Source organism: Poecile atricapillus, chromosome Z (assembly GCF_030490865.1).
Source record: "Poecile atricapillus isolate bPoeAtr1 chromosome Z, bPoeAtr1.hap1, whole genome shotgun sequence".
Taxonomy (NCBI): Eukaryota; Metazoa; Chordata; class Aves; order Passeriformes; family Paridae; genus Poecile; species Poecile atricapillus.
Genome location: NC_081289.1, coordinates 117,729,287 through 117,752,602, shown reverse-complemented (window position 1 = coordinate 117,752,602; position 23,316 = coordinate 117,729,287). Strand labels below are relative to the sequence as shown.

Here is a 23,316-nt window from a genome sequence, read left to right as displayed (position 1 = left end):
TTCACCCATTCAGATAAAGACAGTTTAATAGGCAAGAACAGGAGGGGAAACAAAAATAGCTATCATTAAAAAATTAGAATATACAAAACAAATAATGCACAGTGCAGTTCCTAGCAACCTGCTAGTTGATGCACAGCCGGTTCCAAGCAGCAGCCCCCAGCCAGCTCTATCTTTAGCTGTATTACTGAGCTTCACACCATATAGTACAGAATATCCCTTCAGTCAGTCATGGTCAGCTATATCACCTGTGTCTCCTGGCTACTCCTGTCTCCCAGCCTCCTCACTGGTGGTGTGATGTGAGAAACAGAAAATTTTGTTTAATTTGTCTTTGTCTTAATGCTTAACAGTTCACCCATCAGGGTGTTAACAACATTATTCTCATCCTAAATCTAAACCACAGCATTATGCCATATACCAGCATAAAAATTAACTCTATCTCACACAAAATCAGGACAGTTATGTACTGAAAGGACAATCTTATGTCATGCCATTTAGAAACTTCTCCACATTTTTCAGACTATTCAGGTAATGGGCAAAGACTTGATATTTCAAAGTATCACATTGCTTTATCACTAAATGTATGTTTTAATAAAGTCTTCCTGTTTACCCAATACATTACCAGTGTCTGGTGAGAGCTTACTAAACTAAAAATAAACTTTTCCTAAACCAAACAGAGATAAAACATAGAACTTTCTTTACACAGTGAACAAAATCTAGATAAAAACAGTAGCTCCTTGATTTTAGGAAAACTTTGGCAAAAAGAAAAATAGTCAGAGTAATTATTTCTAGAGAATTTTTATCATTTCAGTGAGGTAAATAAAAGTGTGATTCACTCCTGTAAAAATGAAAGGCTCTCTAATTAAAAAAAAAAAAAAAGATAATATGAAGGGGGAGAACTCACCAATAGGTGTGTGAAACATTAGAAATGTAAATAGGTAGATAGATAAGGCCAACTGAACATGCTGCATTCAATATATAGATATTACCAGTGTTTCATGGGCAAAGAAATGTATCACATCCACTTTCACCAGTTCATTCATGTCACAAGCATTTCCACTGATGCCCGTTTCATAGCTGGATAAATATTTAAGCAGTACATTTATTCTGAGCTCCCTGAAACAAGGGAAACTAGGTTACACTCCTATTTTTTAATATGCCCATATTACTATAAACCCAGTATCTGCACATGACTCAGTCCTGGAAGAATGACAGATAACAAGAACAATATTAGTGACATAAAATATAGGAATAGAATACATAGAACTATGTATGTAGGCTAAAAATTTGCATGCAGCTCTAGGCAGAAAAGCTTCTGTGGCATCTTACAGAAACAGACATTTAAAAGTTTTTTCCTACAATTTCCAGCCCTCTTGTAATTCCAGGAGTAATTACAACCATTGGAATGTTGGTATAAATGAAAGTAGAGATCTAGAAGATTGGTCCGCGTCAGACTTTTGTTTCATTCAGAGGTTTGGCTTCCTGCCCTCTGTTCAGGCAATAAATTGGCTGTAACAGAGCTCCTTCTAGCATTCTGTTCAGTAGAAGTATCCCAGCAGAGACAAAAATACACAAAATAAGGTAAGCAAGAATGGTAGATTACATCAGGATTAAATAATTTAAGATTATATTGTCAGACTGTTTGTCTGAATGTTTTTTGAGATTCTATGAAATAATGATGTTTTTCAGTTGACTTTAAAATTTTCTTAAGAAATCTCTTTCTTCATCTAGTTCATGTGCATTTTTGTATATTCCTGTGTCTAGTTTAGATGATAGATTTTGTAAATTCTGTTTTGAAAGTCTATAACCTTATTTTTTATTAGCCATAGGATGACAAAAATTCTTTTTAATCCACTGTTAAATTGGAATAAACTTGGAGGAATTACTATCTTCGCTAGCAGGACTGACAGCTGCGACCAAATACTCTCAACTAAAACAGTTCTGACCCTGCAAGTATCTTAGACATACCTTGTTATGAATTTATTAACACAATATGAGATAATATTTGGAACATACCACCATATGAATTAACTCCAAAATTCTAAATGTTGTTTTCATGTACTGAATTTTATTTAATTTAATTTTATGATCACATGTGTCTTGGGGTTAAAAGAAAGAGAGAATGATGGCTAAGAACAAACAAGAACAAGACCACAATGAGAGCAAGAGACGCCATTGTATAACAGATTTTCTTTGCTGTCTTCATATCAATGTATTCATGTAGTCTTTGTAATAGGAAAAAAAAAAATCAAATTTCCTCTGCTTTTAGTGTGATCTTGTTGTCATTGGCCACAGGCATACTCATTAGTTTGTTAGGAGTAGTTAGACTGCTGCTAGTTTCAGCATTTTAAAGAGCTTTAATTCCCTTATACTTAGTTTAGATGCAAAATGAAACAAATCTGAGCCAAGATTCCAAAACAATGGTTGATAGGCCTGCAGCCAAGAGCAATATCCAATTTTTCCTTGTCCTTTTCAATGTATACCTTATAGAACAGGGAAAAGAACTGAAGACATAGGTATGAAAGACATTAAGATAGAGAAATCAACATAGGGAGATATACACAGCATAAAAACCTATTACAAAGAATGAGAGATGTGAGCATAGGTGACATATATATAAGAACATGTAATGACAGGAAAAGTTTATTGAAATGGGAGTAGTTATATGTCACTCAGTCTTAAGGAATATAAGAGGCAATTCAAGGTGTGAAAGCTTGTTTTATTTATTGTACGGGAGCATTAATTTTTCTGGAAAACAATTAATTGGCTTCTGGAGAGCCAACAGAGGTGAAGCTCTAACACAGGCTTTTCTATGTTCTACTTGTTTTAACAAGACAAAATAGTTAAATTTCAGTGTAGTCCTTCATAACATCAAGATTACCTATCCATCATTCATTGTAGAAGATTTCTTAAGAATTAATCCACTTCCTAAATATGTTTCTGAAAATGTCTTTGAACTGGCCTGCCCTCTTCAGGAATCCTTCAGAGTCCTGATTTGTGAACATTCTCCTTCACAAGAATTACTTACATAATGTGCAAGGCTCTGACACAGATAAAATCAGGAATTGGGATCTTCAGAACTTCTGATCAAGAGCAGCCAAACTAGAATTATACTTGTTTTCAGAAGGAAATTTGAGTAAGTGACTGTGTTTAAGCCTCATAGACCTTGCAAAGTCTTAATGAACACCTAAAAGTTATATCTCTTAGGATCCACAAGGTGGTATTACTGTCCACACACACCACAGAGTCCGGTTCAGGTGGAAGTTTCCAGAGTTTCTAGTGAAAAAACACAAAGAATGTTTTTGTTTGCTTAGAACACTCAGTGATAAAGCAGTTTCAGCAAGATGAGGAAAACCCAGCCTCTTCTTTCTACCCCTGACTGCAAGTTATTGCTCATTATATGAGCCCTATTTACAAGGAAAGGCAATCCCATAAAATAAGTGTTTCACTTTTCATTTATCTAACTGAACATTGCTGTAACTAGAGTTGAAGAGAGTGAATAAGAGCCTTAGTTATCTTGTTTATTCCAGTAACAGAATTGCCAGGGACATAAGTCTTTAATTCTGTGTCAAAATTTAATATGAAGTTTGCATCAGGGAAGTGAACCAAACCAGAAAACAAAATTGCCCTACCCTTCCTTGGGTGAATTTACAAGCCATAACACTTGTGTCAGAGCCGTGATCTCTCTGATCTGACAGATATTTAGTTATTCTGTTGAAAGCCACATGGGGCTAAAATTGTACCCATCTTGACCAGCTTCATTCCCCAGGATACCAGACAGAATTGAAGCACATTGTTTTTCTTGGTTTGCACTTGCCATAAACACTTGTCATAAACAGGTGACTTCAGGAGAGCACATTAGACTTCAGAATCTCCGTTTCCCTTTCTTTAAATCAAAATAAAGTTCTTAGCTTTTCTGAAATGCAGTGATTTAGCTTGCAACTTCAGGATACCTTAGTAACTGCCTGGGTGGTTTCACCATCAAATCTTAGACATCAGCCTCTCCTTCAGGAATCTAACCTAACTGATATTCCTTAAAAACTGTAATATATTCCTCAAATTTCCAAATTCCAGTCCTCATTTCTAAGGCAAGATTTCCTGAAACTTGGCTTAAGATTGCAATATACCTGCATATACCTCTGAGAGTCAGATTATGCTGATTCAAAGTTTGCATAATTTTCAATCACTTATGAATACTTTGACAATTATCTTAGACTGTATTCACAAAATGAAAGAGATTTTCCAACTCAGCAAAATGTAGCTAGCTATGATTGATGAACATAAACCAAAGCCAAACAAACAATTCTTGTATCTCATCTAAGGAGAAGTCTTTCAAAATACATTCCTTCAACACAGCTGTGTTATCCATGTTAGCATGCATCTTAGTGGAAATTTAGATAGTTAACTGATTTATCATCACTGGAAACACAGTGTTTTGGCTATCCAAGACAAAGGCTTGGGTCATGCAACCAGTCAAACATCAAAATCACCAAATCATCTACTTCCATTAACTGTCATTTATCAAAATTATATTTGAACAGTTGCTTCTCAATGGAAACACAAAGTCTTCTGACAAATTCTAACTCCTACTTTAGGACTCAAAAAGGCAGTCAGCTGAGATCATCAGCAGCAGCATTTTTTCAGTGCCTCTGCAATGCTGCTCCGCTCAGGCCGTATAAAGCCATATCAAATGCCTCGCCAGAGAAGGCAGCCTGTGAAGAAGAAATTTCTGCTTAGAAGTATGAGAACAGCTCCTGGAAAGCCAGGTAACTCTTACCTGAGTGACAGGTATGTTTGTAATCTTGAAAAGAATATTCTAATTCAAAGAAAAAGCCAATTAAATTAAGCATGTGTAACAGCTTTTCTATAATTCTGTCAAAAATAACAACATTTGGTGTAAAATAGATCACAAAAGCTACCTTTAAAATAACCAGAACATAAATACTCCTTAAAATACTGACATTTTTCACGCCATCACGTTCAGGCCAGTAATTCCTAAAGTACAAATGTATCTCCCTGGAAATGAGTGAATTATGTAAGTGGACCTGCCAATCATTTTAGTTTGGGCACTGTACTGGTTCTTGTAATTCTAGTTGCAAATAAAATTCCTACTATATTCCTACTGTAGCTACTTCATAGTAAATTTTTTAAAAGGTTTTCTGTATTGATTATTGTAGTTGTTGTCCTGTTGCTTTTTAGAACAGCTCATCTTTTTTATCTGGAAGCCTGATTGCCAGCAGCCTTTAAAGAGGAAATCTTTGTCTAGCCATAAACGAGCTATGCATGTAATCAAAGGTCCAACACAGAACCTGCCACTTCTGGAGCGTGTGACTCTGGCAGTCAGAATGTGCATCATCCTTCTATCTCATTGTGTGTGCAGAATTTCTGCTCAGCCCAAACAGGGTGGAAAGAAAGCTTCTTGGCAACAATACAATTTTTTCAAAACATTTGCTTAAATACAGATGTTTCAGAGGAGGTATTTCATTATAAAAGGAGTTATTTGGTGAAGTCAAACATTGCTAAAACATTATGCCACTGCTGATGCATTCTGTGTATCCTATTGTTTTGCTTGCCTAATCATTCTGGCAAAGACAGGAGATTTTATCTTGCAGCATACCCCGGAAGTCTGTGTGATCTCAGAAATGTCTTAACTGCACTTCAAAGTATCAAACCTCTTCCAGTAAAACAATGTTCTGAACATAATCAAAATTCTGCCTCATAGTGTTATTCTGGAGGTGTCTAATATCAAGTGTCTGGACATTCATCTTTCTGACATCCAGAACAACACAATTGTGCTCAGGAATGAAAGGGAACAATTTCCCTCACGGAAACTTTTAGCTAGAAAGACCAGGGATTTCTTGTTTTATTTTCAGTATGAGATGTCTGATCCCCAAACTAAATGCTGCTATTTTAGGTAGCCATAAGCACTCTAACCTAAAAGTCCTGTTTATACCTGGATCCAATATTCAAAATGCAAAACTGGGAAACAGACAAGTAGTTACCTATGAAATACAGGAAACTAGTCTATAAACAGTATGCAGAGAAACATTCCCTACTTTATCTCTTCTTTTCTTCATAATGAAACTTACAACTTTATTTTTCACATCTCTCCATTCAAAGAGTTCTGTAAACAGCCTTCCTTTGGCTCAGGCTTCCCACAGAGTTCCATTGGCTACTCTAAGTCTGCTCATTCACCAGCCAAATGCAAATGCGGACCCACTCTCCCACATTCAAATGCATCCTGTCCCCATTAGTCTTTAGTCCTTTTCAACACATTGCGTGCTGTCCACCATCTGTCTTTCTTGCACTATTCCTCAGGATCTTGGGTTGGAATCTATTTTGTCAAACTCAAGTTTTCACATGTTATCTCTCTGAAAGGTTGAGATGCATATTTTCTGTTAGCTGACATAACCGTCTAAGCAAAGAAATATTTATCTTCCTTCTTCACACCAGCACCAAGCCCTCAAAACAGTTGCTTAAGCCCACTTGGTAACTTCTAGTATACATTTGCTATACTGCTCATAGTTCAAATATACACAGATTATCAACTAAAGATTGTTTTAAAAAATGCACTTGATCTTTTTCTAATGGAATGTTGTAATTTATCTGTTGATAGTAAAATTAATTATAACTCATTTCTTACTAGTGTTTAGTCTGCGAAAAACAGTGAAATGTTATATCCTAACTGAAGATTCAAAAACCGTGCATTTTGATATAGATGAAGATGGTCATCATGAAATATGTACCAAGGATTCACAATCCCATGAAGGTACTGTTCTTTAAGTACCAAAACTCACCAACTGTATGTATATTTCTATAGTACAGAAAACCAGACATTTTCAAATGTACTATTATGTGTCATGTGTCCCTGGGCCCCTCACTCCAAGAAGGACATGGAGGTGCTGGAGTGTATCCAGAGAAGGGCAATGGACCTGGTGAAGGGTCTGGAGCACAAGTCCTGTGAGGAGCAGCTGAGGCAGCTGGGGGTGTTTAGCCTGGAGAAAAGGAGGCTCAGGGGGGAACTTATCACTCTTCACAGCCGCCTGACAGGAGGGTGTATCCAGGTGGGGGTCAGCCTCTTCTGCCAGGTAATGAGAGACAGGGTGAGGGCAAATGGCTTCAGGCTGTGCAAGGGGAGCTTTAGATTAAGTATTAGGAAAAATTTCTCTATTGCAAGTGTTGCCAAGCTTTGGAACAGGCTGCCCAAGGAAGTGTTTGTGTCTCTGCCCCTGTAGGGACGTAGGTTTTTGAAAGTGGTTATTAGGAACACCGTGTACTTGGCAGTGTCAGATTATGGTTGTATTCAATGATAACAAGGGTCTTTTCCAACCTAAATGATTCTATGATCCTGTTCTCTGTAGACATATCAATATATTGAATCTGTATGAATATTGATAATGATACAAGAAAACCTTTATCCTGATTTACAGTAGGTATGATATATATTTAAATGATAAGATTACATTGTTCATGGTCATTTGACTTAGTGTGTAGTCTAGACATACAGCACTAAGAGAGAGAAAGGAAAGGTAATGCTCAAGAACAAATGCAAAATAAAAGAACAAATGTGCAATGGTGAATAGAGCATATTTTAGAATTTGTGGGGTTATTTAATTTTTCATTGAACTGTTTTGTCTTAAATGAGGCTTCTGTATTTGACACCAAAAATGTTATCATAACTATCATCATGCAAAGACTTGTTAGAGGATATAATTTTGGTAGAGTTAAATAATGTCTGTCAAATATAGTTATTCTAGAATGATGCAGTTACTCTAGAATGGTACCATTTCCAGAGGTGTGAAAATAGGAATAAAAAACTCAAAAAAACCTATTTTTAACCAAAATAGAGGAAAAAGTTAAAATCTCTAAGTTAGCTATTGAATTACTTAAACTTTTATTCTATTAAATTCAGAATAATGACAGCTACACTGATAGTGTACCAAAGTGTGTTCTGTATTTTTTTCAGTATCATTTCTTCAATAACTCCATTAAAATTTTTAAAGTCACTCAGAAAATTATTATTGTTAATTTATGAACAGAACCAAAACCTGTATAGATGTACAATGGAAGAAGTTTGTGAACAGATACACAATCTGACAAGCCTGATGCAGAAGTGATAGTCCTAGAAGATTAAAAAAAAAAACCAAACCAAATGGAAATGTTGTGTAATATTCTTGTGCACACAAGCACCACAGACATATATTTGTGATACAGTTAAGACAACTTAATATTAGCAACCAGTTGTAATCAGGACATTTGTGACATTTTTACCTGAAGTGGGTGATGCTTTCCCCAGCTGACTGGCTGTGTGATTCAGGCTCATGTTAGAAAAGCCAGAAACTACCTGCTACTGTTACCTGTTCCCTTCCAATCCCATACCTTTCTTATTAGGGTACTCACCTTCCCTGCCAAAGCACTTCAGGCTCCTCTTTAATAGCATACTAGGCTTTGCAGCTGGTCACCAACCTCTTATATCTCATTCTCTGTTGCAAAAGATAATTAAGCAATCAATACAGTTTCTAGGCTCAGCATTCAGGCTTCAGTGTACCTGTCCACAAGTCTAACTGTACAGCCTTCCAGGGCTAAATGAATTCAGAGACCCTCAAGAAAAGAAATCTGAAATCTGTTGCTTTTACACATTCCTTTTCAGGTTATGTTTCAAAACAATTCTTTAAATTATTTGTATTATTTCTAAATCTGAGGAAAGTAGCTCTCTAATTCCACATATTTGTTAAATACTTTCTGTTTTAGATATTGCGTGGTTAAGCGTGTTCACAAGGAGCGAAGCAGCAGCTACTGATAAGCGTCTTGTGGGAAAAAAAGGTATCATCTCTTTGTTAGGCTCTGGTTTTGAAGATACATTTCAGAGTAGGAAAAGAAGGTAGTAGTATTTTACACATAGACTTGACATTAGAAGTAATATATCAGATTTTTCACTTAGCTCAGGTTACTGAACAGGTCTGAAAATTAAACGACTTTTTGTGTTCTATAAAAAGAAATCTTCAATGTTACAAAATTTGTAAATTAGGGGTAGTGGTTTGGACTGAACATGAATGTATATAAGGGACTATATTGTATACAAACTGGAACAAACCTTTTTTTTTTTTTGTAGAAAAGTGTAGGTGTTCCATTGCTGGCATATGAGTCTTAAATAGCAAAGGCCTGTTTCAGCAGGAAAGGAGAACCAAAAAGAAATCAATATGAAGAAAGAGGAGGCACACTTTTGAAACTTTCATATTTTATATTTGAGAAATGATTGCAAAAGTTAAAGATATATTAGTTGAGATTACGGTGGAAGAAAAATGCACTCTAATTCCAGTCATCAAGGGTTCCTGTAACCAATGTGAACAAATATCCATCTGGTCCAGTACTGCACCTTGAAGAAGGGACAAATGAGGATTTCTAGGGAACACTATAAAAATACTGATGTCCTCCCAAATCCCAAAGCTTTGTATTTTAGGGATATCCCAAGCAAGAAGTTATTTAATTCATATAATTTCAAGCCATTTTCCTTGCATGAATTTTAAAATTGCCCCTTAGACTCTGGTAAGGTTTTAATGACCAGAGAATCAAGGTAATTAATTCAAAAGCCATCAGAAAGTGAAAACATACCATGGAAAGTGAAATACAACCATGGAAAAGTTCCTTACTTTCCTTGCCATTCTCTGGATGCCTGATAGACCACTTGTCACATCTTTTAGAAAGACGACGTTGGGCTGAGTAAATTTGGACTTACTCAGACCAAACAATGTATAAGCAAGTCACAATAAATTCTACAGATGGAGATGGAATAGAATAGTTAGGATTTAAGTCATGTTGATGGATGTCCCTGTTCAACTGGATGGACTCCTGCATACCTCTTTTGTTGTCACTCCTGCCTTCAAGAGGAAACACTCTTGGCTTGGATAAGAAACCTCTCTTGCCTGATCATGTGTCTCTTAAATGTTATAACTGAAATTGGACAACTGCAGTTGAGGCAATCTAAGGTGATGTCACAAAAAGTAATAAAAATTATAGAATCCTAGACCTACAGTCTACCATATTTATCTGAATAGTCAAGTAAACTGAATAAAGCATACTTAGTTTAGGCTAGAGAGTTTTTCTCAACTTTTAACAAGGTTTTTTATGCTATTTTCATACTACAGCTGCCTCAGAAAAAATCCTTCAGAAGAATAATACAAAAGCATTTCAATAAAGTAAAGTTAAGGCAACTAAAATCAGGGCAAACAGCAGCTAGAATCAGTCAAGCAGGATGAATACGTTCTGCTAATCCTGAATACCCTTCAGAGGCTAAAACATGCCTTTGGTAATGTGTAAAAAAACTCCAGACTCCTTAACTGCAAGTGTTAGTGCATAATAATCTAACATCTTTTAAATTTGTATTCAGTTGCTGCATTGTTAAACATAAAGATCAGCTGCCACTTTCTTTTATATTTTTAGCCTTAAATGGTACACTTGAGATACTTCTAAAAGCACAAATGGTAATTCTTGAAGTAAGTTTGTAAGCCAGTCAGATAGGTATAGCATCCCTGAGTAGTCATTAATGTCATGGGTTTTGCTAGGTAATGCTCTTGTGTGCTGTGTCTGTTGGCTAAGGGTACCTTAATTTATTTACTTTTTGCTGGGGCCCTGAAGTACCAGAAGGTAACAAGGAACATTGTCAGTTTATTGGGTTGAAGAATGTCCCATATTATTGATATTGTCTTTCTTCCTGCAGCTGAAAAGACATTATTAGCTCAAAAATGGAATTAATACAATGGATCCACAATTCTGATAGTAGAAGAATTTTGATCTAAAAACATGCAGAAAACAAAAGGGAAAAAATGCTACATTTTCCATATTGACACCTATAAAGTCAGGTGTACACCATAAGCACATTTATTACACGTTTTTTCTACTACTGCATATGCCTCTGTAGTTCATATGACGTGTAGTAATGTATAACTGATATTTCATACATTGACCATAAAAGTAGAGAAATAAACTATATATATGGCAAATTTAAAGTCTTACAAAGTCACAGGTTTTAAATACTAGACAAGAGAATGGTATCAAGAGTGATTGTATTTATTTCTATTCCTATGCCTATAAATGTTGTTTTCTCTTTGTAGAGCATATTCAGCTCTTCTTCATTTTATAAAGTGATACTCATATTATTACAATATTCTCCTCTGTGTAAAACAGATTCTAAAAATTTGGTGATCCTTACACAGAGATCAAAGCTAAATGAATTTGTCCTCTTGTGCAAGGGTAAGAAGCATCTCTCTCTGAAGGTAAGAAGATGTTTATTTTCTTTGTAACTTATAGGTGCTCTCTTACTATAAGACAATTTCCCCCAGACCCTTTCAAATTCACTTTATTTACCACCTTCCACATTTCATAGCATTCAAGTATGTCCTTTTATTCTTTCTTGGGTAATACTCAGAGAAGGTTATTGCAAAAATTTTTGTGTTGGCTAGTTCACTAACGCTACTACAAGACAGTCAGGAACGTTGGAATCCACTCTCTCTGGAGGAAGAGGGAGCTTCTTAGCCAGAAAACATGCAGGAAAATAAGAGGGGAGTAAAAAGCAGGAATCTTGCCTTGGAAAGAGATGAGTTTAAGATGGAAATTATTTTCTTCCAATGAACCCACATCATGAGATAAGGAATTTGATGAAAAGAAAACACAGCTGAACATCCTGTTTGGAACATTTGCCATCTGGTGTCTGAGCATTCCCATTTTCTCCAGCCTTGTGGTGGTTTGTTTCTGAAAGGAAGAGATGGCAACATCAATCTTACTCTGTGAGGGATTATAACCATTGCTAAAATCTGCCTGAGGAAGAATGCTCTGTCGCAATTTACCGTCTGAAACAGAGCAAAGGTCCAAGAAGCTCTGTTTACACAGGAATGTTGAGATAAAGAATAACCCTTTATTTGATGTCAGTCATGCATGATGCTGTAAAACACCAAATGATTCCTCAAAAAGTCTTGGATGCTTTTCATTTGTTTTTAACTCACAAATGACTCTCCATAAAATCTATTTCCTGAATTTTTCTAGGGTAATCTATGTTGTAAGAGACATAAATTTTATGGGTTTTTTGGTCCACGAGATATGTAAAAACCTTGGAAAGATCATGGACCTTTCTTTTTCCAGCGTAATACAAGTAATTTCCTTAATCTCAACAGGGATTTTTGTATGGAACAGGACAAGGCTTCTTATCTGGGATAAAGTTTAGGTATCTTGGTACAATATGGTTCAATCAGAGCTGCATTTCTAAATAGAACTGGGCATTACACAGTTTGAAGGACTGTCTTGAGTATTTGCTTTCAACCCAATTTGTTTTGCATTGCAAATGATAAAAGAGGAATATATTAATGGAAGTTTTCCAAGAATTTATCAATTTCATAATTAAATTTAACCAATATTAATTTTCGTTATTTCAATGTAATAATAAATGAACTTCAAAACAAAATGTTGCTTTCTCTAGAATTAATGCTACATTTGATGGGTTTAAAAATCAAAATATTAAGAAAAAATTGCCAAATTAATTACAAAATTAACAAGCCTGTGTATTGTAAATACAGGTCTTAAAAGCATCCTGTTCAGAGCCAGATTATCCTTCAGTGGAAAGATGCAACATGAAAACATGCAACCATGAAGATCCTGACTTTAAACAGGTATACAGTCATGATCAAATCACACCTTTGTGTGAGACTGTGTATGCAAATACAGGTGTGTAAAAAGGGCAGCTAAATTCATCCTGTTACTCATTAAGTAACAAATTACTTACTTTTCTTTCAACTGATTTTTTGTGTTTTTATCAGAAAAGGAAAATAAGAAAATTTTCCTTGACTTGTATTTATGACTACATCCTTCAATCTCCAGGCAAAATATCTGACTTTCAATTAAAGCATGACAGGTGGATATGTTTCCTGTATTACTATGCTTATACAAAATGGAGGGAGATACATAAAATCTGTACTAGATTTTACCTGGTACAAATTCTTAGATGCAGAAAATCTGGATGAGTATATTAGCAGATCTAGAAGGATCAGATTACAAAAGTTATGATGTTTTAAGAACTAATGAATCCATCAGTCATAAACTTCTGGGAATTAGTAATAAAGCCGTGTCGTATTTTCAGACTGAATTTCTTATCATCAGATGATTATAAATCAGCAGTAATGTATTGTGGACAGAAATACAGATAGCTGGGTGGTTTCTTATCATGCTTTTTGTGACCAAACTTGGTTTTGTTGGCTCTTCTCTAGATAGAACTGATAAAACTTAGTGGGCACATGAAGGAAATTAGTTGCTCTTTGGGATATCTGAACTTTAGGATAATAGACATTGTAGCCTACAGAAAATTCAAAACTAAGGAAATGTAACGAATAATAATTTTTACTAGGATTGTAGCCCTGTGGGTTTATTATTCAACTGAAAAGACAATCTTTCCAATTTCAATAGGCAAAATTAGAGTTATTTGGACCCAGGTAGTTTCAGAACTTCATAAGAGGGACTGTAAAACCCTGAAAACCTGAAATTCCCAGCCCAGAATTTCTAACATGAAACCTTTCTCCTAAATCAGAAAGTATCGAATTACCAATTCTGGTAAATTGAAGTCTATCTGAAATGGTTTCCAAAAAGTATGAGCTACACTACTAATAATTAATGAAAAAGTCTCCTGCCTTCTGGGCCTGGAAAATCTAAGTGTGGGTCCTTCAGTTTAAGCTTGGCTGAGTTACTCATCTGCCACTAATATTCCTTGACTCCACAGGGAAGGAGAAAGCAATAAAGCTTAGGATATTTTTAATGCAACTTTTAGTCCTCTCCTTGTATGCTGTAAACTATCACAGTTATATTGAATCTTGCAAATTATATTTAATATGCTTTTTTATTTCATACACTTTTTTAACATACAAATACATGCATTTTCTGTGGAGCTGTTCACAGAGGCTTAATGTCTTTATTCCTGCAAATTTTGGGAGACATCTGGAAAGAGCAGTAACAATTGCCTGTAGAGACCTATATAACACTTTGAGTTTTTAAACATAGCTAAAATTAAAAATTCTTTCTGGAAGCCCATTCATTACCTAACAAGACAGAAAATTATCTGGTCATCGTCATTTCTTGCTGATACTCTGAAAGGGAAGAAAAAATATTACTTATTTGTATAAGGAGAAATCAGAAGCCTGCACTTGAATCATATCCAGTAGGGCAAAGAGGCAAGATTCAGAGGCAACTCTGAATCATGAGATTCTTAATAAATCTTCTAAAATGAGTGAACCGAACAGTAAATAATTTCAAGTGTGATGAATAATGCCTGCATTGTCCTTAGGATGAGAGAGCGTGGGAGTAGTGCACTGAGATGGAGAAATACTTCTCAGAGATAATGACAAAGCTATGCAGGGCTGAAATGTGATATTTAATCTTTTAGCTTTGAATAGTAGATCTTAAAGACAGACATTTCCTTTTTTCTATTTGAAGACTGCCAGTAGAATTAGCAGAAACATGAGAATCTGTGGACCCTATTATATATATATATACCAGGAATAGTTGCACATAGTGTTGTCAACATTAATACCTGTAACCAAGGCTATCAAAACATGGTTCACAATCAATATTAATTGAAACATCTTTTATTAAATTTAATCAAAAATATTTATTAGGTTGTAATAACAATATTTATTTATTTTTTTTTTAATTACAGCAAGTAATGGTTTACAATAAGATCTGGTTCTGATTGGGAATTAAGTCAGAAAGGCAGCACAGGTGACAACCAATACTTATTGCAATGCTGTTGTGGTAGGAATGGAAAACTGCACTGTAGACACAGCTATGGTCTCACACAGTTCACAGAGTGGCAGCATCCCAGCCAGAGCAGCAGTGGAGAAGCCAGTGGTTCACTCAAAAACATTTACTTACATCTGTGATTATTTTAACTCTGTAATAGAGCATGCTTATCATAATTAATAATATCATAAAAGAAAATGCAGTTAACCACACAACAGAATGATCTCAGCTACAGAACAATATTTCCCTTTAGATCCTCCACTTAAAAGGTTTTCCCAGTTCCCCCACCCCTTGTGCACCATTCTCCCAGTAGGCAAGACAGCTCTCATTTTACCATTTGCATTAGTTATGTGTCAATTTTTGCTGTTTCTTTTTTTTTACTCTTCCAGAAGTGCATGCAGAAATTAGTGGGTATATAATGGTTATCTAAGAAATACACATCTTCTTCAGTACATATATATAGTATCTCACTTTAGTGTAACTTCTCTTCAATAATAATATTTTACTATTCTTGACCCATTACTACCCTCAGACTTTCACAGATGCATTCTTTACCCTTTCAGCTTTTCTTAAGTACTAGTAACACTTAGTTTTCCCTCCATTTCAAATCTCCACAAATTAACACATTTTTTTAAAAGAATATTGAAAGATAGAATTCAACCATCTCAATTTCTGGATCTGGCTGCTTCTCTTCAAGCATTATCTTGCTGGATAATGCAAGGTTATTAGGTGATTGTGTCTGGATAGCATTTCACAAAATTCTGATGAGAATACTCCAGTGTGGGTGGACTGGGACCTGAAGGACTGCAGCTGTAAAAGTTCTGTTAAGAACTGTAACAGTTTTTATTCCACAGTCCTCTCTGTTTTACTGAGTAATTTGATGAAGGTAGATAAGAGAGAGATTATACCAGAGGCTATGCAGTCATGAAAGACTTTATTAATAGACTAATTTTTTACTCCAGTTAAGTCGGCCAAAATAAATTCAAAACAGGTAAATTCTGGTGTGGCCCACCAAGATACCTTGGTTCCGAAGTTTTGACCTTGCAACTAGTGACAATGCCATCTTTACTGTGCTTGGCAGCAGGCTGGTGGGGGCACAGTCCTTTTTGGCATGCAGCTTGAGGATTATTGGGTTTTTTTGCTCCAGAATGTGATTCATCTATTGAAAAGCCAAGGAGGGATCTGCAAGCCTCATTCACGCTTCAATACTCAAGTATGCCCAGTGTAGAAGTTTGATGGAGGGTGAAAGTGTACTGTTCTGGGCTGAACAAAGTCACGCCATCATTGAGGGCTGCTGTATCAGAGATCCTGCACCTTCAGTATGAATGGAATAAAAGGTGGCAGAGTGAATGCTACAGCTGATATTGCCAAAACATTTTTCTTGATCACTGTGGCAGCAGTGTGCAGGTCAAAATTTACTTTCAATGGAGGGATGCCCAGTACACCCGGAACTGACTGACCCAGGGCTGGAAGCACAGCCCTACCATTTGTCAGGACGTCTGTGGGGAAAGAATACACTGAGGTGTGTTGCTCCAGCCAGCTTCCAAGCCCCTGCCCCAGGTATTCATGCAGATCCATTCCCTGCCAGTGGACAGGGGAGGGAATGTGTGAGAAATGACACTTCCCTTCTTAGAATTTCAAAAGTTTTATCAAACCACAACAAGGGACTGAATAAGGAAAAAAAGACAGTGCTGGGTGCTTAGGTGCAGCCAGAGGCACACCACCCACACCCATAACAATCCTTATATCTGCTATTGACAAACCAACCCCCTGTTAAGCCAACACTCCCCACACTCATGCATATTTCATTCTTCTGGCCCAGCTCCTCCTTCATCCTGCCTCTCAGAGTCTGTGCAGTCCTTCTTGCTTTGACTTGCCCAATGGTCAGAGATCAACTTTCAACATTACAAAACTTGTATGAAAAAACACCAGATCTTAACAGAACTTCTTTTAACCTTATAACATATATTTAACATTCATAAGAGCAATCATCACAATATCCATTTATTAGAGAATAGCAAAAGTAAGAAAACTTTTAAGAAAAAACTCAAAAGTAAAATATGTGAAGGTCAGAAAAAGCCACAAGTGATGCAAAAGCACTTGCTCATCTCCTCCCATAAACAGACCAATGGCCAGCCAGTCTCTAAGCAGTAGTCTTCTCTAAGCAAACATCCATCCCCTCAACCCCACATTCTCCATCCTTTACACCAGGCTTTATGACTGGCCATGACGTCACATGGTCTACAGCATCCTTTTGGCCACTCTGAGACAGCTGTCCCAGCTGTGTTCCGTCCCAGCCTTCTTCCCCATCCCAGCACTGAGGCTGAGTGGGAAGACACAGGAGCTCATGATGTTGTGCGTGCACTGCACAACAGCAGCCAAAATTTTCACTGCTGTGTCATCAACCCTGTTTTAGCCACAAACCACATAACTAATTTGTAATGCTGTCGCACTATATTAGGAACAGCAAGAAGAACGACATGACTCTTTTAGCTTCATTGTCCAAGAGAGCAAAGTTTATTATTCTAGTTCTTTTATAGACATGTTCAAGGAGGTCTGAGAGGTAAAACTCTCATTGGTCATTAAAACAACACATTATTGGATAAGTGGAACACCACCCCTTCCTCGACTCTTTCCTAAACAACACCTGCAAAGATTGTTGTCCTTTACCAAGGACTGTTTGGATTCTTTCTTTTGCTTTCTCAGGCCAGAGTGAGTATCTTGTGTGACCTAGTTTCACAAAGGCCCTGTCCCCTGCTTGCATTTTGCATTTAGCATCCACATAATGCCTTCCGAGGTCCATAGCTTCTCCAATGCAATCAAGGTGGCAGCTCAGTTTTACTAGTTGTATCATCATTTATGACTCATATCTCTTTGATCATTTCCTTGCTAAATCTGAGACAAATGTAGATTGCAGTGCGCTCTACACCTCTTTGTGTAATGTATCATAACAACACAAGATGTTCTGTTTTCTGCTGGCTTTCAAATCCATTCCTTTTTATCTTCTAGTTTCTTTCTAAGTTAGGTACAGAACTTGAACCTAGCTTGGAGTAATGCTCATTGTGTCATATGTGATCGCCTCTAAATAATTTTGAGTCTATCTATTTTAAAACTTTACTACTCTCTCACATCTCTTTCAGTTCCCATCACTGACATATTTTCTTTACTCTCTGAAGACAACATTTGTATCACATTTCCAGCATGAGCATATGTATTCTATTTCAAGTGCATTGTGAATCACTTGTGGGACATGAATAAAAGTGTAATTTTTGTCATTAAATGTGAAACCTAAACTTTAAATTGGTTCTTCATTTAATGCAATGGAAAACAAATTATCAGACTGTAACTAAAAATAAGTGGCTTATTTCTTGGAACTTGCAAATTGTCTTGACTACTACTGTAGAAACTGTTCTCAGGAGGAACTTTATATGGCAGTAGTCCCCCACATTCTCCAGGCTTTTTCACCATCCTTCTTTATAGGTCATAATAGAAAATCACATCTTCCGTGATTTCTTGCAAAAAATTTTGTTCTTTAATGACCTGCTGCACCTCCCAGCCCTAATGGTGTTTCATTATGCTTCTACTCTGAGTTCTTCTTTCTTCTCCCAGTCACATAATGTCATTCTCCAAATAATTTCCCTCTTACAGTTTTCCATCTAATTTTCCATCATTTTATGCAGGTACAGCAGCATATTTTTTAAATTTCTGGATCTCAATCTGCTTTTGCAAGTATGTAATTTTTGCTTTACAAGATCCCACTGGAATCTCCCTTGCTCTAGCATGAATTTCTACATTGTGCGTATGAATCTCTCTCCTTTCTTCTACTGGTTTATTTTCACCAAACATTCCTATTCCTTTTATGTTTACTTTTTACAATTCTGAGTCCCTAGAAGGTATTTGTTTTCCAAAGGCAAATTTTCTTCAACTATCTATAATAGTATTTTTTAAAACTGACTTCTTTGATTGAAGCTGCAGATACACTGTTGTTACATTGACTTGATCACAGCAGAACGCTTCCCATTATAGCTTTGCTGATAACAGAAGATATATACTCAAATTTCCTTGAGGTATTCTGCAATAACTGCAGGACATCTTATTTCCATCTCCTGTTGTCATATGGGCTGAAAGGACACATTGCTTCTTCTGTCAAAAGGTGGTTATTGCCAATGCTGTAATATCCAGCCAGCTGGTACCCTTAAATGTGCTCCTGCTTTCCCTCAAGCATTCCGTTTCCTTTTAGAGGTCCCCTTAAGCAATGGTAACACAGCAGACTAGTCAGAGTTGTAGAATTGTCTCATGGGCAGAATATGAATGTTCAACGAGTTCACTCAAAAGGAAATTTTAAATAACTTGATTATGATATGTTCAGTCTTTCCCAAAAGATACTATAAATTTCCTGCTCTCTGGCAGGAGGGTAAGTTGGTGGAAACACAAATCTTAACCTTCTATTAATTAATGTCTTACACTGTTAGCATCAGATAACTATTCACAGTTTTCTCAGTTACTCCTTCGCTCAGTGCACACAGGCAGGAGCAGGGGCTCATACCCATACCTCAGTGGGTTCCAAGCAGCTGTGCCCTGTCACACCCAGGGATCCTGGTTTCAGAAGCTGTTTTCACACACACTGCTCTGTAATCTTTGTCCAGCTATAGCAGCCACTGGATGTGATGTGGACTACACAACCTGCGGTAGGCGTCGGAGGAGTGCTGGAGACCACGATCAGATTCAGCCGCCCTTTGGTGCCCCAAACTTACCAGTTTCTGCAGATTTCAGCACATACTCTCTCTCTGGCGTGAAGTTTTGTAACTATTTGTCCATCCCCATCCTGAGGTGCCTTGTGAGCCCAAACACATATACACACACAGACAGAGGAGCTTTTTAGACAATAGGTATTTCTCCAGAGATGTATCTTTTTTAAAAACTGCATTGGAAACCAGAGATATACAAAAAAGCCATAGGTAATACAACAGTTGTTTAAGAGTAATTTCTACTGTAACATTCTAATTTTACTTCAAAAGAGGCAAGAAAAACTGTGGATTGACATTTTATTGCTAGTGGCAGTTGACAGGGTAGGCCTAAGGTGAGAAAATAACCAGACAAAAAACCTAAATTATAGTAATGACTCTGGGGAAACTGTGCCAGTGTTTTTGTGAAGCAAAGGAATGCACCTATTGGTCTGGTGTTACTCAGTCTTTTTGGGAGGTGGGTATTATTTTATTCGTAGCTATCACAGAATCTATCCCAAAATGATTAGTTGTTGCCTATGGTTTATTTAAAAATTGGTAAATATGAGTCACTGCAGAAAAGCATAACAAGCATAAAATATAACAAACCAACAATATCTGTGATTTTTTGTCATATTTAACATTATAGAATGGTATTAGAAATATAATGTGTTTTTCACTTTGTGTATTTCCATAGCTGAGTGAAGACAATAACTTTTTCATCATGCATTACCAAGGAGATTCAGTGCAGTTCCAATGCTATGAAGACAGAAGGTACTATCTGTGTGTGAACAACGACTCACTGGATATTCGCAAGCTGGAAAACAAAGAGCCCAACGAGGACAAAAATTTTTACTTCAGGGTGTCATATTTACAGGAAAAGTAACATGTCTACCTTTCGGAGGCACTAGAGCTCCTAAGAAGATGAGGAAGTTTGTTATCAACTAATTTCTGTTTGAGATAAATTCTTACATTTTCATAATTTCTAAGTTACCAACATCCTTTATTTCTCTACATTTAACAGCAAAAGAGGAAGGCCAAACTGAAAAACTTAGTAACTGATCAATCTCTGTGTCCTACCTACACAATTATGCTTTTAAGGAAACAAAATATTCTGGTGTGGGAAAATATACAGGGGATATTTCAAAGATGGCAACAATTAGGTACATATATGATCATAAAATGTACTATTAGTTCTCCATGTGGTAAACATTTTACTTTTTATAAACTGTCTCTTATAAGCTCACCTGAATATGACAAGAAAACTTTCAGAAGTTGTTAAGTGCATATGTGCAAATCCTGACTGACTAACTTTGAGAAAGAGGTAGCAAAGGTGTCTTGAGTCTGTCTGGGGATAAGGGAAGATGCTGGAAGCTGAAAGACAGCACCTGTAGCTCCAAGTCAGCCCATATAGTCCATTATGCAATTTCAGCATCTCTCCAGCATGGCACCTCTCAAAGAAGATGTACACAGAGCATCAGATGCACAATGTGCAGGCAGATGGAGGGAGACACATTGAACTGATGGGCCATAACAGATGCCTGCAAACACAGCAGAAAATTGCTCTGACATATTGGCTTCCACTTTTGAGTCACAGAGGGAAATGCAATCATATTTTCTGCAAAGCAGAGTGGAGAACAACATCAGAAAAATAATAATGTTCAAAATTACTGAATAAAATAAACACTAGGTGCTTATGTGGAGTACACTGGGGGAGATATAAGAGTACCTACCTTTGAACAACAGGGTCTGTCAGTGTTAAATGGCTGATGTTGACGCTTAAATGTCCATAGACTATACCCTGCAAAACATATTTGGAATACCTGAGAAAACAACATGAAAGTTATCAGGATCACTAGGTGTTAAAGATCTGGTTCTTCATTGGTGTACATGGAATTCCACTCTGATTTAGTAGCAATTTTCTGTGATGTAAGTAATTTGAGACTTTATGTGTATAAATTCTAGACATGACACATCTATGCCACGAGACTGCTGCCTAGCTGCAACAAAACAGCCTACAAGATAACACAACACTTGGAGGATTAGTCCTGTGTAAGTACAATAAACAATGCACACCTGAAATAGGAATCCTATTGTCAGTCAGTTGATCACACCAATGCACATTGCAATAAGGCAATTTTCTGCTGTAAACTAAACTCCAAAGGTCTATGAGACCTTAAAAGATTTCACGGCTTGCTTGTTGTATTCTTCAAATAGCAAAAATCTTTATGTTGATTATGCTCATTGAAGAGAGCTTTTAAGTATTTTCTAAATAATACTTACAACTTCTGGACCTGCCAAGAGTTTAATAAAGTTAGCATGAAGAAAAAACTCCAAAACTCTATATATTAATCTCAGCATTTATCACACCAGAATCAAGTTATTTCAGCACAAGAAATAGATTCAGTCATGTTAATTTCACTATCTGATACACTAACACTTCATAGTCATACATCTATTCTTGGTAGGGTAATCACCTCACTAAATTACAGAATGAGCTAGATGGAAAGCTGATGAAAAGATGATGAAAAGATGATGAAATGATGAAAAGTCACCATAAAGCTTGTACAAAGCAATGAATGAAATCAGCATTGCTGATATCACCACAAAAGTAACATTTATCTCAGCTAAATTTGAGTCTGTTTTATAGTTTAAAATTAAATTATGGTTATATGCAGAATTTTGTACTTTTGCCATCTTCCATCTTAATTTTTTTTAACAATTCAAGGGAAAATAAGCCCTTATGGAAAACAGAAGTGGCAATTTTGTGAAATTTCAGATTTTATACCTGAGATAGTAATATCATTTGACTCCTTTTCTCATAAAACACAGTAAAGTCAGACAACTTTGTAACTCTAAATCTTCTTAGTAAAGCAAGTTAAAAAATTCTCTATCCTAATCTTTGCTGGAGTCTTATTCTGATCATAAAATCTCTTCAAACTGGACATTTTCCAGTTCCCACTAATTGAAGTGTCTTGCGAGTGGCAAATAAGTTTTTATTATGTGAGGTGGAAATCACATAGAAATTTTATTTTAAAATAGAAAATGAAAGCCAGTTAGCCTTTTAGGATAATATAGTTGCTAATACTTTGCAATTAAAAAAATCCAATGTGTCTATCATTTGAATACTAAATATTAGTATTTTTCTGTCAAAACTAATATGGTATTCTTTAACTTTCATTTAACATATGTGATGATTATTAAAATAATATATATTTTTCTCTTGTATTTCTGCCCTTCTAAAGCTGTGCCTTAAAGAAAGTACTGCATTTTGTTTGCTTAGACCAATGTAATGCAAGTATTCTTCATATATAGCTTCTAGTATTTTGACCATATTTGTGACTTTTTACAATAAAACCTGTGAGAAGAACTACAATAACTGTGAAGTAGGTGATCCTTCTCTGTGTTACATACACTCCCTCCATTATAGGGATCCAAAAGGACTAGAAATTAGAATTAGAAATTGTAATTTTCTTGCCTCTATTTGGCATTTCTAAGGCTATGTCTGCCTGTGACGGTGTGTCCTCATTTCCCCATTTCTGCTCAAGCAATGGCCACCAGTGATGTTTGTGGTGCATCTGACTGACAGATACAATAGTTCAGGGCTATAACTCTTGCTCAGCAGCCAAGGTCCATAATTCTTGTTCAACATTCAGTAGACAATGAATGTCTCTACAGTCTAAACAAATCTCAATCTCCCATTGATGCAATTGCGATACTGCTAAAACTTGTAAGCAATTCAAACTACGCAGTTTCATAATCTTCAGTAACACAATGTCGCAGTAGAACTACTCATTTATGCCTCTTCCCTGGTGTTAAA

At 36.2% G+C, this 23,316-nt stretch overlaps 1 protein-coding gene across 1 annotated transcript; it reads left to right on the top strand.

The window, feature by feature from the left end:
* Positions 1-1,464: 1,464 nt before the first annotated feature.
* LOC131573868 (uncharacterized) lies at positions 1,465-22,858 on the top strand. The gene is made up of 7 exons (XM_058828195.1): positions 1,465-1,578; positions 4,593-4,763; positions 6,644-6,766; positions 8,749-8,820; positions 11,182-11,270; positions 12,564-12,656; positions 20,194-22,858. Exons 2-7 carry the CDS (start codon positions 4,652-4,654, stop codon positions 20,380-20,382), a joined length of 678 nt encoding a protein of 225 aa, XP_058684178.1. The 5' UTR covers positions 1,465-1,578; positions 4,593-4,651; the 3' UTR covers positions 20,383-22,858.
* The last annotated feature ends 458 nt before the right edge of the window (positions 22,859-23,316 follow it).

Excerpts from the sequence above, each read along its gene's own strand:
- LOC131573868 (XM_058828195.1), top strand. The coding sequence starts at position 4,652 with ATGCTGCTCCGCTCAGGCCGTATAAAGCCATATCAAATGCCTCGCCAG. Across the intron at positions 8,821-11,181 it reads GCGTCTTGTGGGAAAAAAAG|ATTCTAAAAATTTGGTGATC; the intron begins GTATCATCTCTT and ends TGTGTAAAACAG. Across the intron at positions 12,657-20,193 it reads AAGATCCTGACTTTAAACAG|CTGAGTGAAGACAATAACTT; the intron begins GTATACAGTCAT and ends GTATTTCCATAG.